The sequence below is a fragment of the Crinia signifera genome, chromosome 11 (genome assembly GCF_055691185.1).
Source record: "Crinia signifera chromosome 11, ASM5569118v1, whole genome shotgun sequence".
NCBI classification, from domain to species: Eukaryota; Metazoa; Chordata; class Amphibia; order Anura; family Myobatrachidae; genus Crinia; species Crinia signifera.
The window spans coordinates 34,935,324-34,953,407 of NC_139227.1; the positions used below are offsets into that span (position 1 = coordinate 34,935,324).

General features: G+C 46.5%; 1 protein-coding gene across 7 annotated transcripts in view; it reads right to left on the minus strand.

The window, feature by feature from the left end:
• Positions 1–17,007: 17,007 nt before the first annotated feature.
• The window catches only part of GSE1 (Gse1 coiled-coil protein), a 416,100-nt gene continuing 415,023 nt past the window's right edge, over positions 17,008–18,084 (minus strand). For all 7 annotated transcript variants that reach the window (XM_083165426.1, XM_083165424.1, XM_083165425.1 and 4 more), the window contains one exon: positions 17,008–17,991. In XM_083165426.1, coding sequence (XP_083021552.1) covers positions 17,857–17,991 — 135 coding nt within the window. In that variant the 3' untranslated portion in view covers positions 17,008–17,856. The remainder of the gene's footprint in view (positions 17,992–18,084) is intronic.

An 18,084-nucleotide genomic window follows, 5' to 3' on the forward strand; every position in this document is an offset into this window, starting at 1 on the left:
GCTGTCATTTTTATTCTTTGTTCTTGGCATCTTGCGCTACCATTGAACACAAGCCAATGGGGTATTACTGCAGCTGTGCTGTATTCATTATGGCAGTGGTTCCCAAACTTTTTGAATCACGGCACCCTAAAGTATCAGAATATTTTTCATGGCACCCCTAGGCCAAAAGTTGGTTACTGATTTCTGGAAAAATATTAAAGTTGTGATTTAAATGTTTTCCTTAGGTCCACTTATGTGGTGAGAGACCTACTCACTTCTGTTTACCCACATATTCTTAATTGGAAGTCACAAGCACTGATTTTGCACTGATTTTGCCTATTTCATTGGCAATACATGACTTGAATTGATTCATTGATTCTGGACCACCAATCTGAGGCACCCCAGGGAGCCTAGGTGCACAGTTTGGGAAACACTGCATTATGGTATTTTAAGCAGAATTTTGTTTTGGGTTTTAGACTGGCACCTCTGCAAACTTATCAAAATGGCGGCGAGCTTGTGGTAATGGAGGGTCTCGTCCGCAGTCAGTCATTCCATTATGGTTCAGGTTCACTAGAAATTGCGCAGAAGGTTGTTGATGCTGGTTGGGAAAATGCGCCTGCAGCTGTTCCACCCAAACTTGTGTCTCCACGACGCGCTCTGGTATCGTTAGGCTATCTGTTTGCTGGGCTGTAGGTGCTCAAGCAGGTAAAAATGCCGCCCATATGCACAGTTGCCAATGCCTTAGCAGCCGTGCACACATTTATAATTATCGGATGGATTCCCCCTGTTCACCGCCACAGAGTATGTGTAGACGTACTCTGCACTGTGAAGGCCGTGCGCAGGAGAAGGCCGCTGCTGAAGTCAGTGACACCCTCGCCCAATGGCCGGCCACCTCCTGTCACCTTGCTTATGGACAGCTCACATTAGCCTTCACTTGCTCCGTTTCCACAGACAGCTAAAGTATGCGCACAGCGTACCGTGCGCGGTCCTCCGATAATCGCAGAGAGCGTGTCTGAATTGGGGCCATTGTCTGAATGAAATCGTGCTTCAAAACCTTCCATTGAATTTAAAAGCATTTTATTTTTTTTCAGACCGAACAGCAATATGTTCATAAATAGCTCAATTCAGCAGATTACAGTACAGGTTTGTTTTCACAGGTACACACAGAATGAGACGTTTATTTCTACACAGCATCTGATGGGAATACAGGTCTTTGTACACAGCATCTGATGGGAATACAGGTCTTTGTACACAGCATCTGATGGGAATACAGGTCTTTGTTTTAAAGTAAGGGCTAAAATGTTTAAATCCTGCATTTATTAACTAATAATCTGTAGTAGTAATGGCGGATGTGGGTATATGTATGGGACATGGTGAGGGTTAGGAGTGTATTCACATCTCCAGCAAATGATGGTGACCTATCAGTGCAGTCCCAGGGTGTCTGCACCTGATGCCTCAGTGTGAGCATTGTTCCGTCTCACTGAAAATATGTGATGTGTAGAAAGTCCGTTCTGTGGCCGGATGCTCCTGTAACTGCTTATAGGAACTGTTAGTGCTGCTGTACATGTATCTTCTGCACGTGGTGGTTTTGCCAGTCTGTGCACATACATTAATATGTATATAATTACATACTAGCTTAGTAAGCCTGCTTGAAGCGAAAGCTAGTCCGCTACCTTTTGCGTTTGTGCATGTGTGAGAGATGTAGTTTCGTTCTCTGCCAGCAGATGGCAGTGTTTTGGAGACTCACTGTCACTATATAATATGACTAGACCTATACCTTTAACGCCTGATGTTAGTTAGAAGTTCTGCTGCTTATATTGTAGCGATCTGGCACAATGCCACTGCCAGTGTTGTACAGATTGCTGCGCCCTCTTGTGGCATCTTCTGGATATAACTGGCTTCAAGTTTTGTTACAGGTTTCATAGATTACTATTTGGGACTGATTAGGTCTGGTTTACAATTTTAACACAATCATTTAATCATATTTTGGTACTTGTTTCCTAGCACGGCGCCCGATTTTACTACGTCCGCAAACGTAGTCGCATCGCATGCCATTATTGTATTATTTGCGTAGTGGGCTATGCAGGGTAGTGAAATCGTATCGCATGCGATGTCACTACCCTGCATAGCCCACTACGCAAATGCAGTAGTTGGCGCTGTGCTAGGAAACAAGTACCTATATTTTGATTCTAATGTATTTTGCACTCTGGGTATGTACTGCTGGTGCAACAGTCCCATGTGTGGCTTTAAAATAGTTGTTGCAGAAAAGTTATGGTCATAATCAGTTGTTGCATATCCTTATGATCATTTTTAATGCTTTGTGTACCACTTTGAGTTAAATGATCTTGGAGGCAAAGGGGATTATTTAAAACGTTCTGACAGTCAGAATAAAACATTAATCAGTTGGAATTATGGCCAATCTAATGTTAACTTGACTGTCGGTCACGGAAAAGTTCCGTCAGTCTACAATCGACAATCCAGCAGATGTTTTCGACCTTGTGGATAGTTTACTTTTTATAAAGTCTAATCTGCCGGGCTTTAATGTGGTCGAAAACCACCTCATGGGAGAGTTGTATGCTGATCTGTTGGAAATATCGACATGCGCTGAATACCCTCCAAGTCTTAGAATATTTATGAAGTGATTGTGAACTGTGATTTACAGTGACCTATAACAGCTGTCTTATCACCCATGGTGTGGTTGTACTAGTGTAAAGCCCCACAGGGGTTGATGGAGGAATGGGGGGGAAGGTTGGGTTGGATATTGCATGTAACAGCTTTTATTGTATTTTATATAGTATTTTTTTTTTTTTTTTTATGTGTGTATTGTGAATACAATAAAGTCCCTGTGCTTTCAGCTGCTATGTGGTTGCTGATGACATTGGGTTAGTATTTTGCTCCTGGACTGTTTATTGAGTCAATTTTAACATGGAATTCAATGGGGAAAAAGGGGTCCTTTTTCATACCCCTACTATCCAAGTGGGCATGGAGTTGGATATAAACCTGTGGCGAGCGTAGCGAGGCGAGCGAACGGTATTCTGTGTCCTCTCGCGGGGCTCGGTGGCTCGCCACAGGTTTATATCCAACTCCATGCCCACTTAGTAGGGGTATGAAAAGGACCCCTTTTCCCATTGAATTCCATGTTAAAATAGACTCAGTCCATTTTAACATTGAATCCTATGGAAAAATCGGGTCCATCGCATCGCATGCGATATGGTCGGATGCGATGGACCCGATTTCAAAATCGGCAGCCCAGTTAGTACATAAGTACCCCAAATGCGGGAGGGGCGTGGCCTAGCGGGACATGGAGTAAGACGTGCTCTTGCTGAGCTCCTGACCCTACAGCATCCGATCAGCATCCTGATTAAGAGTGGGGACCCTAATAACTGGTCCTGTGGATAGGGGAACATACCCTGTACCTGCGCCAGCTGCCGGGAAAACCCTGTGCTGCAAAGAGGGTGAGCACCAGCATCATCTCTGCTCCCCTCGTGCGCCCTGTGTTAGCCGGCGCCATCTTGGAGACGCGGCTTGCTCCGGATTGTGGGCGCTGCTGGAGCCGAGCGGCGGGGGACTCCGCTGCCTGAGGTGGGGCTGTGCTCGCGGCGGCCTGCGGAGGAAGCGGCGTCTGTCTCCGGACTGCGGGCGACCCCCGGGGACGGGTCCCGAAGTACCGAGGCCGCGGGCCCGCCGGCGCCATATTGGAGGTGGCAGCAACATCGCGTCTCCGGCGCTGGTGAGCGAGGGAGAGGACCGGACGGCAGAGGAGTCGGGGGGCCCTCGTTTTGACCTGGTGCCGGGCGCGGAGGCTGGGGGACCCTGTGACAACACGCGGGACCGCCCTGGGAGCTACTGTTGGCAGTGATGCGCAGAAATAACGGCGCCATCTTGGGGAACAGTCGCTGACTCTGCCTGTGCCTGCCCAGATCTGCACAGACAGAGGGTGGGGACGGAGGGCCCTTGGGGCTGCAACGCTTAAGGGGCACGGAGCTCGCCTATGTGAAAGGCCTTGACAACACAGCTAAAAATTGGGTGGCTGCTCCCTGTGCCCCCCTCCTCATTATTCAGTTCCTCCTGCCATCCCCCCCTTTGGTCTCTCAGGCCTTTGCTGAACAAATCCTGGAAGGACTGTCCTCTAATCGGAGTGCCCTCATCTAAAAAGATTTGGACGATAAGCCCTGTGGACTGCTGATTTGTGAGTACTCTCCCCCCTATTTGTGTGCCTGTGATATACTACAAGGACTGTGTCGGCTCCCTATACGGGTCTTGATATCTTGCTTTATGGGCCGTAAGTCTGGGCCTGCTGCTGCGGCGAAGTTGGCTAAGTTTGCTAGAACTGAGCGTGATCCTGTGCCACCATCCCCTACCCCTGTCCCCCCTCCGGCTCCTGATCAGCAGCAGCCCCTCTCTCCGGTCTCTGAGATGGAGGAATCTCCTGAGGTTACACTTGCACAACTCCTGCAGGCCATTACGGATTCTGAAAAACGCCTGGGGGAGGTGAAGATTGATATATCCTTTATCCGGCAGGATATGCAGAAACTGCGGGACCGGGTTGGGGAGGTCGAACACCGGGTCTCAACATTAGAGGATGCGTGCGCCCCCATACCTGACCGTGTTTCTGCCCTGGAATCACGTATGACAACATGTCAGCAGAAGTTGACGGACATGGAGGGGAGGCTCAGGAGAAACAACGTCCGTTTTGTGGGCCTCCCTGAGAAGGCAGAGGGCACTGATCCAGAGGGGTTTCTAGAGAGATGGCTGATCTCACTATTCGGAAGAGAGGAATTTACCCCACAGTTTGCGGTTGAAAGGGCGCATAGGATCCCCGCCCGCCCTCTCCCCCCGGGGGCGCCTCCTCGCACCTTTATTGCAAAATTCCTTCACTATAAGGATCGCGATGCGGTCTTGAGACTGGCCAGGCTCAAGGGCCCGCTGGAGTGTGAGGGGGGTAGAGTGGCCGCCTTTCAGGACTTCTCACTGGAGGTTCAGAAAGCCAGATCCCAATATACCAATGTGAAGCAGAGGCTGAGATCTCTTCAGATTAAATATTCCATGATGTATCCGGCACGGCTTCGAGTGGTTGATGGTAACCGAACCCATTTCTTTGATAATCCGCAAGCTGCCTCGACATGGGCAGACCTACAGCCGGCTCCGAGGGACCTTCCTCCCTGAGACTGCACAGGACTCTAACAATTTTCCTCCCCTTTTCTTGCAGGGTACAAGATACTTTGCGCTAAGTGGTATTGAATTTAAACATAACTTGCTAATTTTACTTGGCCCCTCTCTAAGATACTAATGTATGGGTCAGGAGCTACATGTTCTTTAGGCTATAGTAAGGGTTGCCCCTTAAGGGCTTATAAGTTCGGAGTGTTGACTCCTTAGAGGAGGTATAGCTGGTTAACGGTTAGGGATTAAGTGTACCTATGTTGGGGTGGGTATGCCGGGTGGGGGGGGGATATTGCTTTTGTTTGTTTTACGGTATTGTGCTTTTTTTTTTTTTGTTTTCCTTTGTTTTATGATTTTTCAAGTGTGTGTAACTTTGCTATTTGTGATCCGGGGACAGTATGTGGGCAAGTGTTTTACAGTGGAATGTCTGCTACCAGTGACCTCACTAATGCTTTATGGTGAAGATTGTTGGCTGGAATGTAAGGGGGCTCAATGACAGGATAAAACGTACATTGGTGCTGAATCAGGTTAAATCGTATTCCCCCGATATTGCCTGCTTATTTGAGACCCACCTGACAGGTAGCCGGGTGCTTGCCCTTAAGAAGCCTTGGGTGGGATGGGTATTTCACTCGTGCTTCCATCCGAACTCTAGAGGGGTTTCAGTCCTTATTCATAAAAATGCGGGCTTTAAATGCCAAAAGGTACAGGTAGACCCAGCGGGATGTTATGTTTTTTTAGCGGGTACCCTGCACGACCAGCCCTTCGTTCTATTGGGCATCTATATACCCCCCCTTATCAGCCCTCTATATTGCACAAGGCCTGTATTTTTGCCCAGGACTTCCCTCTCTCCCCAATTATTTGTGTGGGTGATTTCAATGCAGTGATGGATGAATCCCTGGACAGGTGGCGTCCGGCTGGGGATGTGGGGAGGAGCGGGCCCACTACGTTTGCCCGCTTGATGTCTGAGCTGGGCCTGGTGGATGTCTGGAGGCTCCGGTTTCCATCTGCTCGGTCCTTTTCCTGCTTTTCGGGCTCCCATGGAGTCTTTTCACGCATTGATATGGCCTTGACTTCCAGGCGTCTGGTACCATCTGTGACGGCTGTTGACTACCTACCGCGAGGGGTCTCCGATCACTCGCCGGTGTACCTGGGGGTGGAGCTTGACTCCCCCCAGGGAGCTAGATTCTGGAGATTTAATCCATTCTGGCTGTCGCAGATGGGGGCCGCCTGTGAGCTGTTAACGCTTTGGGAGGAGTTCTTTGCAAACAACCCTATAGAGGATAACAGCCCCCTAGTCTGGGATACGTTTAAGGCAGTGTTGCGGGGCTCCCTGATCTCCCGAGTGGCGCAGCTAAAAATCTTTACACGTAAAACAGAGGCTGAGCTGGAGAGGCGGTGTGTTGAGCTTGAGCAGAGATACCTGAGCTCGGGTGGGGAGACGGACCGGGTGGAGTGGCAGATTGTACACAAAAAGTGGACTGAAGCTTTGCTTGAAAAGACTAAGAGACGGCTATTGTTTCGATCACATGACTTTTATACCCAGGGGGACCGCGCGGGTAAATTCCTGGCCTATTTGGCTAGAGAGGACCTCCCCCCCACAGTTATACATAGTATTAAACATAGCGACGGTACTCTGTACGAGGGCACTCTTCCAGTTGCCGCGGTCTTTCATGATCATTACCGTTCTGTGTATCGGACTGGGGCTGATTACACGGTAGAGGAGCTGGGTGACTTCCTGGGTCAGATAGTCGTCCCTAGGCTGGGTGAGGACTCAAGGAGTCTGTTGGAGGCCCCCATTACCCTGGAGGAGGTGGAAATAGCCATCAAATCATTCCCTAACTCCAAAGCCCCTGGGGTAGATGGACTTCCGATCGAACTATACAAAACTCACATAGGTTACTTTGCCCCGAAATTACATCTGCTTTTTAACTGTCTGCTGCAGCAGGGTTCCCTTCCCACGTCCATGTCGGAGGCTCTGATAGTTTTAATTCCTAAACCCGGGAAGGACCCGCTGTTTCCGGACTCCTACCGGCCTATCTCTCTATTGTCCACAGATATCAAGGTGTTGGCTAAGCTTTTGGCCACACGCCTAAATGCGGTCGTGCTGGAGCTTGTACATGCTGACCAAACCGGCTTCATGCCGGGGAGGTCGACGGCTCTTAGCCTGCGCCGCTTGTTTACTTATCTGCAGTGGGCCGGTGAGGGACTGGAGGATGCGGTGATTGTCTCCCTGGATGCAGCTCGTGCCTTTGACTCGGTGGAATGGGGCTATCTGTGGGCGGTGTTGATAAAGTTTGGGATAGGGCCGAATTTTCTAGCCTGGATTAAGCTGTTATACTCTAATCCGGCAGCCCGACTTAGGATCAATGGTTATACCACAGATTCATTTGCCCTGGGTAGGGGTACTAGACAAGGGTGCCCCCTGTCCCCTTTGCTTTTTGCCCTCGCGGTGGAACCACTGGCATGCCACATTAGAGCTTCCCCCCGGGTGGGTGGCCTCCTGATTGAGGGTAGGGAGGAGAAGATTGGGTTATATGCCGATGACATGATACTTTACTTAGCCAATATGACATCCACACTCCCCTTTCTCCTTACTTTAATGTCAGAATTTGCCCGCTTCTCTGGGGTGGGCATTAATTGGGATAAATCTGTGGTGTTCCCGTTACTGCCCAATGTTTCGAGGCCCTCCACCTATGACTACCCGCTTCGTTGGTGCACTCAATTTAAGTACTTGGGCATCCAGGTCTCCCACTCCCCAGCGGAATTTATGACCCTAAACTTGTTGCCTCAGATAGATGCACTGAGACAGCGAACTCGGACCTGGCAGTCGCTCCCCCTGTCGGTTACTGGCAGGGTGAACCTAATCAAAATGATCGTTCAACCCAAATTCCTGTATATTCTGCAGAACTCCCCGGTATATATCCCTGCCTCTAAATTTAAGCTTATTATGAGCTGTATCGCTACCTTTGTCTGGGGTGGGAGGCGAGCCCGTATTGCAGTTAAAACTCTGTGCAGGTCACGGTGGGATGGGGGGTTGGCGCTGCCTGATCTTGTATTACCTAGCCGCTCAGCTCGCTCAGTTGGTGGAGTGGATGGTGCCGGCTGACTATGGCTACTTACCTATTGCACTATTGGTTAAGGCGGGGAAGACTTTCTCACCCTTGCAGTTTTTACTGGCTCGAACACCTTTGGCGGCCCTCCCCCCTCTCCTGCAGCAGGCTCGTAGGGTCTGGTTGGCGGCGGGGGTGGTGAGGGGTGACCAGGTCATAGACTCTAGATCGCCCATATGGCGTAACAGAGATTTTCCTGAACTCTGCAAATTGGGAACGGGTAGGGAGTGGGTATCATATGGGGTCACTGAGATTGGGCACCTCTATCGGGAGGGTGTGATATACTCCTTTGAACAGATACAGGACACGTACAGTATCCCGAGACATTTTTTCTATAAGTACCTACAGTTACGGCATGCGTTGAACACGCAGTGGAGGGGTACTGCCCCTGACCTGACTGACAGTCCGATTCACACGCTGGTCCGTGAGCTCCCGGACAGGAGACGGGTCTCTGCTCTATACTCCATCCTCCTCACGTTTGCCGGGGTTGGCCAGCTAGATGCACTGCGGGGTAGATGGGAGGCGGATCTGGGACCCTTGGATGATGAGGACTGGTCCCATATGTGCGGGTCACCTAGACGAGCCACGGCATATGCCAGATTCCAGCAGATCCAAATGTATATTTTGCACCGGGTCTACTGGACTCCACATAGGCTGTTCCAAATTGGGGGTACTGCAGGTTGTGAGTGTCCCAAATGTGGGGAGGAGGGGGCGGATTTTTGGCACCTTCTCTGGAGCTGTCCACAATTGCAGATTTACTGGACTCAGGTACTTGATAAGATCAGAAGTACAGAGGTACAAATACCTGCCCTAGACCCCCGTCTGTGTATCTTTGAGTTAGGAATGGAGGAGACTTTCCCCAAATTTCAGAGGATTTATCTGAACAATCTCTTCATGCTTGCCCGGGTGTGTATTGCGAGGGCATGGATGAGTCCTAATGCACCTTCTATACATATGTGGATAGCGCTTGCTAACACTACTATTTCGCATGAAAAATTTATGTATAAGAAGCGTAAATGTCCAGATAAATTTGAAAAGGTCTGGCATCCCTGGACGTCTTCACCGTTATATATCCAAGAATCTAACACATAGCCTGTCATAATCCCTACAACAGGGTTTATTCAATGTAACATGGGCTTATTTCACTGCTTGCCTTACCAATGGTTGACATGATGATGTTTCCACGGATCATATTATTTGTGCTTGATGATGCTACTAGTTACTACTATGCATGATATGCTGTACTGACATGATAGTAATGATTTTTGCGCACACTTGAAATTGATTTGTTTTTATTTTTTTGTTGTATTGTATTGTGTTTTACTATTTACTGAAAAACTCAATAAAAATTCACGATTGAAAAAAAAAAAGTACCCCAAATGCTTTTGTCTTTTCTGCAGAGCAATGTTTGGCTTGTAGAAATACCCCAGAAGAAGCGCATTACCCTCCCTGTATAGTCAGACATAACTTGCCTTACCTCCAAACTGCAATCTGTTTGTCCATGATTAGGCAGCACATACAGTATGCACATGTGATGTATAGGAATAAGGAGGTGGGAAATGCGTCCTCCTGTCATAACTGCATCTTGTGAGAAGTAAATGTCGGGTAAGAGCAGAACAGGCTGTGCCTTGAATGGTCTTACAGGAGGGTACAGCTTAGAAGGCACTCCTTTTTGTTGGTGGGTGATGCAGCTACATGTATAGCTTAATGCATTAGACTGTTTCTCCAGGGGGATCCCTTTTACGATGTATAAACTCATATTGGCTTGTGATAATATTGTGCTGTAGAAGCAGAGAAAGTGCCATTGTCTGTATGGGTGTGGATCGTCTGGTCTACAACAACTAGGTCGACATGTGTTTTTTTGACCCGACAGTCGATGTGGACACAGTTTGGAGTGCACCGAATTACCTCGCTATCCTTCGGGCACGGCTCGGCGCACTATTTTATTCTCCCACCACGCCCTAGTGGATGGTAGGGCATGAAATACCACCTGTAGGCTCAAAAAACAGTGGAAAACCCCATGTTAACCTTTTGACCGTCGACCTTGACCTGGGTTCACCCAGTTGTAGACCTAATGACCGTATCCTGTCTGTGGTTTTTCAATTACTGTTAGGTTCTGGTTGTCTGTACACCAACACTATATTTGAAAGAATGAAAAAGTATCGCTGCAAACACACTGCCAATTACACACACACCACCATTCACTGTATTATGTCTAGTGAAGGAGCAGTGATGTTATCTATAGCTTGCATGACCAGCACCATGTAGAGCCAGCATTAGTACTATATAAAGCCTGTGGTTATTCTGTTTGAATGACCCTTGTGTCCCTGTATATATCGGTGGTGTGAATGGGCTTTACAAGCTGTGTCATGGATACTGCACCACTAGACTTTACATGTATATATACACAGCAGCTGATCGCATCATCCACAGATCATGTACTTCCATTCCTGGTCCTTTCCCTGGTGTATAGATCTGCTTTAACCTGGGTGAAGGAACTTATAACTTCACACTCATTGTAATATGGTAACAACAAAGGTGTCTCATGCACCGGTTTCTCTACTGCAGCCTGTGTTGTTCATGGTTTCCCTATGGCAGGTTGTATGCAAAGCTAGTTAGACAAACATTGGGGGGGACGGGAAGAGAGAATGTGTAAGTGAACAATCCATACGGGCAGGTAATAAGGATATCATTTGTCTGTATAAAAGATAGGGTAGTACTTTTACAAGGCACGGTATTGTCTTGCCCCTTTTAAAAAAACAACAAAAAACCCTCCAAGTTTGTCAGGCATCCGGCGTGACATCCGGCCTCCTCTCTCCATATGTTTGCGTATTATGGAGACCTAATGATATGTCCCTGCTGTGTGGCTACTCAGCACAAGGTGTAGAAGAAGTTTGGATATTGAGGCAGCTGCATCAGGATCACAAACTTACTATACTAACTGGGTGTGAACGATTACATAGATCAGTGGTGACAAACTCCTGGCACTCCAGCTGTTGTAGAACTACATGTCCTGCCACAGTTTTAGCAATACATTATATAAAATCTGTGGCAGGGCATGCTGGGATGTGTACTTCCACAACAGCTGGAGGGCCATGAGTTTGACAACACTGACAGAGAGGTTGACATGAAAAGGTCAAAATGAAGGTTTCACTTTTTTTTGTGTCCGTGTTGATGTATACCCCAATTAGTGTAACTCAGGGCATATATAATCTACCTAGTCATGAGGTCTTCCAAGTCTGTGACTTTGCGGTTTTCTTCAGCGTCCGGTGCAGAAAAACTCGAGACTTCTGGGCAATGTTCCCTCTAATTTTACGAAGGCTGTGTGCGGCAAAAGATTTTGGCTGTGCAACTTTGGAAGGAAATTTTAAATTTTTGTGCGTCACTTATATATAACTGGAAAATGACATTCAGCATTTGTGTTAACTTTACTTCAAAATGATATTAAACATTTAAACATTCAAAACACAGCAGACAATGTAGTTAATGGGTGAAACACACATTAATTGAGTCCACAACTGCAAAAAAGGGACCACTGCTGCTTTGTGCGCTCAGTTGTAATGTCTGTGTGCACGCTCGTCGAGTTGTGGGCACGCGCACTGCTTAGAGGGAACACTGCTCCTGGGTAAGTAACACATTAACATCTTAAAATACATTTTGACCATACTAACTAGAATGATTTGTTCCCTGTATTCCATAGATGAATGTATAGGACACAGACATTACGTTTGCACACTTGGGTAGTGACCTCAGCAGACGAGGGCCTGACTTACTATGATGACTGTTACGAACCAGCCTTCACCTGGGCACACCCTGTAATTATGTGTCCGAGTAATTGAGGATCTGACAGGTACAATCTCCTTTCACCTCCGCTAAATCAGAGATGTAATAAATCAGCTCATGATCTTGAAATCATTTTAAGCTGTGTAAATGCTGATACCGATATGGTGACCGGTCATCAGATTACTGTAGGTGTTCTTAGCATATCCCCATGCACACTGGAGATTTGTATATTTCCTTCCGACCAAGTGGAGAAATAATATTATAGTATTGGAACTATTACATGCAAGAGTTTGTTTGCCTAAAGAAATATTTGTACAGTGCATACCCAATTTTAGATGAAGGAAAATTGTGTTTGGGTTTTCAATACCATATATTGGCTCTGAGGCCATGGCAGCTGGTTGAGATGTTTAAAGGTGATTTGGGCCAGATCTCCCTAGAGTTTGGTGGTGAAATTGGCTCACATAGCATGTGTGTGACAGGCGTTCCGAGGCAAGGTCCTGTGTGCATCGGAGTCGGAGAGTAGAAGTGCAGCACGTAAGGATTCCCATTCACTATTGTGACTTCTCCCCTCGGACAATCCCCCTTGAGCCAGCCAGGTTCTTCCTGAAATTGGTCCCAAATCACAGTGTATGGGGGCCTCTGTTTGCTGGATTTTCTCCCGGTGGCAGGGAATGGGGATAGCATGCTATAATAGTTGCATAATGTATGTGGACCCTTAGTCATAAGTGTTTAAATGCTGTGGTTTTTGGGCATCAAAGGTGATTAGTGGGTGCTGCAAAAACATTTGCAATTCTTTGCAGATGCTGCAGAACTACACATTCCAGCCTGCCCTGTCATTTGCTGTTGGAGCATGCTGGGATTTGTTGTTCCAGGTTGCCCATACCAGACATGTGAACTGAATGTTCTAATTAACATGATCACCACCACCTCAGCCTGCCATAACTAGGGAGAGGGAGATCTCTTATTGGGACTACAGATGTAGGACTGTTTTATAAGCAGGATTTTATACCTTTTAGGACTAAACCACATCTATATTTCCAGGATGTTTGTTTCTCATGAAACTCATGTTGTACTACTGCACGGCAGAGCATTGTATGTTGTTAGACAGGGAAGGCTGTCTGTACCCTGTGTACACATTAAACCATATGGACAGATAGTGTGCACGCTCCCGACAGTCATTCACACTCCTCCGTCCATGCAGCAGAATCCGGTCTATAAAGTCAGACTGCAGGAACCTGCATGTGGCCACTCTAGATCATTTGTAAAAACATTTAGTGTATGCGCTATTTCATTGGTCAGGTAAGACATCCAGCTCAGGGGCAACAGTACATGGTGTACATTGTATCCATCTTTAATTAGCCCCAATTTGTGCAGCACTGGATCATTCGCATGAAGATTGACCATCTGTGTATGCTGCCACAACCACTGGCCTAATCCCTATCGGAAAAAGAGCAAGTGACTCTAATGTAGGGGTACACACCACGACGACCCGCTCACGATGCATATTGTGAGTGGGTCGTCGGTGTTTCTTCAGACCCGCTCACGATGCATATTGTGAGTGGGTCGTCGGTGTTTCTTCAGACCCGCTCACGATGATGCGCAGGTCCGATCCAATGGCGACCCGCACCCGGCAGTATGGTCGTTATTCAGATCCTACCTGCAGCAGGTAGGATCTGAATAACGACCGACTGACCCGCGGGACCGCGCATCGGATCGGTATCGGTCCACACCAGGACAGAAAAGGGCCCAATCAGCACACAATCTACATCCAATTGGTTGGAATTGGATCTAGATTGAGGGGATCGGGCCCTAGTCGTCCTGGTGTGTACCCAGCATTAATGGCAGTGAAGCTGTAGCTTTGGAAGGGAGGACACCAGACCCAGTTTTAGGTGCATGCACAGTTGCCCTGACATTAGAGACCTATCACTAAGTCAGGCCACCAGTGTGTAATGCTATGGACACAAGGTTCAAGCCCCGTTTGTGTAGGGGTTAGTATGGCGATAGGGAGCTGTAACATGGAGTCTGCTGCTGGCAATGCACTTAGTATTTATAATAAAAGTAACAAGTAGTCTCCGATGGATTGGTGCATACACACAGTATGATCTACTCCCTGAGCAATATAATGCATGATATCATTAGGTCCCTGCTATTTACATTGGTGATATAGATGACAGGGCTTGTAAATGACTTGTGGGCCTGATTCAGGGGTGGCTGCAGTAAGCATAACGGATTCTTCATACATGTGGCACCTCCTGCTGCATCCTCTGATCTAGTACTACATTGAAGGATTCAGCATCTGATCATCGGTCAGCTGGCCGGGTAACCCATCAATGTACGCAGACTGTACCCACACATCACAAACACGGAAATGGAACATCACCAGCACCAGGGAACATTCTATGATCTCTCTTCCTTCATTTATCCCCCTCAGGATGATGGATTAACCCAAAAATATGAAAAAACCGAGATATACAATAGTGAAACACAAAATCTGAACATCAGAAAGAAATCTACAGTAATTTATCCAGAAAAACCTCATACTATATAAATTGGTCTACATATAGCAGACATAGAACGCATAGGGAGGGACTTTTTCCGTCACCATAGGCATCCAATAGGCCACATCAGATTCATGATATAAAATAGAAAAAAACACGGGAATTTTATAAAAAAAAATGACAACAATCATTACATTAGGGTATCACAGACTTGAAGGGTTCACAAAACAGAATTTTGTAGGCAAAAAGGCATTTAGATGTAATAAAACAGGCGTCCCCTGATATGTCCTTTTTCTCCGGATCAGGACCCTCTGTATCGCTTCCCATATCATTATTACATGACGGAAAAAGTCCCTCCCTATGCGTTCTAGGTCTGCTATATGTAGTCCAATTTATATAGTATAAGTTTTTTTCTGGATGAATTACAAAATCTGAACATCAGAAAGAAATGTACAGTGTTTCACTATTGTATATCTCTATTTCTTCATATTTTTGGGTTAATCCATCATCCTGAGTGGGATAAATGAAGGAAGAGATCATAGAACCCCACACATCATTAAAAACCCCTATCATCTGTGCACATAGCTTAATCTGACTATCACCAATGACTCCATATCATTCATTATATGGCTCAGGGAGTAGATTATACTGTGTGTATGCACCTTGTGTGCTATAATCCCTACAATCCATCAGAAACTACGTATTACTTTTATAATAATTACCAAGTACGTTGGGAGCTGAACATGGAGTCTGCTGCTGGCAAACACCATAAGAAGCTGTCCACAAACAGGGCTTAAACCTTCTGCCTATACCAGTGATTGCTGACCTTGACACTCCAGCTGTTGTTGAACTACACATCCCAGCATGCCCTGCTACAGTTTTACTATTTGGCCATGCTAAAACTGATGCAGGGCATGCTGGGATGTGTAGTTCAACAACAGCTGGAGTGTCAAGGTTAGCCAGCACTGGTCTAGATCATTACACACTGGTGGTGATGGAAGATTAAGAAGGTTTATTTAGGTCACGTTTATTAGCAACAAAGATGACCCTTTCCATCACCTACAGGATGTCCTGGCGACAGCCAAGATGTTAGTGCAGTGCTGGACAAACTGGTCCTTAAAATAAACCAACAGGTCACATTTTCAAGACCACCGAGCTGGTGCTCAGGAGATTAAGTTTTCCATCTAGTAATAACTGCACCTGTGCACCAGCGTGCGCACCTTTTTAAATGTGTGCTGCATTCATTCTACAGGTGCCTTGAAAACATGGAATATTAGTAGATCTCAAGGACTGGTTTGGCCGCCCCAATGTAAAAGAAATTTGAGCACATGTTTTGTAGTCAGAAAAAACCTTTACTATAGTCCCGAGACCACTAATACTACTTTCAGACCGCAAATGCCGTGTCGCACACGGGATTAGGACACGGGTCCCATCCCTAGAGCAACACGGCAATGCATATTGCCGAGTCGGTGACATCACATGGGGCGGAGGTGTGTCATCGGGGGCTCGGGAGGAGGCAGTACTTGGAGCTGACAGTGCTGCCTCCTCCATACTGTGAACGGGACACGGGTCGCTCGACCCAGGCACCCGTTTATCACTGCACTTGACACGGGTCATAGCCGTGTTCAACCCGGTCATTACCAGAGTTGAACACCCGTGTTGCTCGACCCGTGGTGGCTATTTCAGACCGCACCTTGACCCGTGTTGGGGCCGCAAGAACATGACAATAACCCGGGTCTAGAGTGCGGTCTGTAAGCGGTATAAATTAATCATTTATATACCGTTCAGAAGTTTGTGAGACCACTAGCAAAGAACCACAACTTCTAAGTGAGCCTTATACCATCACGCAGCAACTGGTAAGGTATTGAAGATAGGGTCAAAACAAATCCTACTGTAGGTAGACATAACCTGTGTGTAAATTTGAGCATATGGACTCCCAATTCGTGTACCTATTTCCTCGCAATGCTTCTAGCAAGGTTGAAATGAAAAAAATCATGAAAAATACCTTGATTAACAGTTATTAATAAAGGTATTTATGATTGTAACATGTCACATCATACGCTACCATTCCTAGGAAAGAATTAAATTCTGCAGAAACTGTCCTCAGCTACAGCAACGCTACAACACACAGCAACTTCCCCCTCCATTAGGGAAGTTGGCTCAGAGGTTCCAGCATAGTATCATTTGTTTTGGAACACATAGTAAAAGCAGAGGTCTGGCAGGAGCCTGCAGTAATCCCAATGTCTGTACAATATTCCTCAGTAAGCCTCCCCACCACAGGATTCAGTGACGAGCAAATACATGTTCTTCATTTCATTCGGTTTTTGAACTTTTAATTCTCTCCAAAGAAAAACAAAAAAAACACTTCATAGGATAATATTCCTGACCAGCAGCAGTTCACAAACACTAAATAGCAATGTAAAAGGGATTTTATTTTCCCCACTCCCTGGCTGAAGAAAAAAAAAAAGGAAGAAGCGTTGAATGGCGGCTTTATCTTTATAACAATAATTAACGTAATAAAAACATACAAAAAACATATTTTTAATATTTACAGTAATAGGTGGGTGAAAGCACCTGAATATTGTGTTTCTCTTCCAATGGCATCCTTTCGTGTATATGAGGGAGGAGTGTAGCAGCGTCGCAGTGATACCACAACCATCGGGCAGCGAGGAAGGTACCGCTAACCAGACTTCCAGGCTTAAGTGCATTTCCTGTTGCAAGCTGCAAAAGCGTTGCAAGGATAAACTCATTTCTTTTCCTTTTTTTGATGTAGGATAAGTCCTTTACTTCACAATCTCATTATATTTTATCATTTGATAAAAAAAAAAAAAGTCTATATCCTGGCAAGAAGAAAAAATAAAAATGAGTCATTTTTGGTGGCCTGAATGGTCAGCGGGGAACAAGTGATAAATAAAAGCCGCAGGTGGCAGCTCCATACGACAGCACGATGGGGATGATAGATGAAGGAAGGAAGGTGTCGGCGCAGTCCTCTCGCTTGCTTGTACGGTCAACAGTAAATCCTGGTTGGGAATACGGTAAGCAGCTGACAGCTTTGCTTATAGGCGAGGCCGGTTTCTCCTTGCCAAACTCCCTTCATCCATTGAGTCATGCATGGCACATTCATATTTATATATTTATATATATAGATTTAGATTTTTTTGTCTTTAGATTTTTTCCTTTTGTCCCCCCCTCCCCACGGTAGTACAGGCAGTAACAGAAGGCGGTGGATTTCTTTTTCCAATCCTCCCAGTGAAAAATATTAAATATCAAGATAATAAAATAGATATTTCTATACTGTATGTTCAGACCTAGTGCAAGAGGGGATGTCACCTTGGGTGGCCTTTGAAGTATCCCCTAGACCATGGCGAGGTGGGCAAAACAAGGCACTTTCTAAAGTGTTCTAGTTCAGCTTGTAACCTCTCCCTCTCAGAGGCCACTTTCTGCTTCTGACTCATCAGATCCTGCAGGGAAGATAGAAGACAGGAGAACCATTGTAATTTACTCACACGAGTCACTCATCAATACACGTACTAAGGTGCTGGCCCTGGCAAATC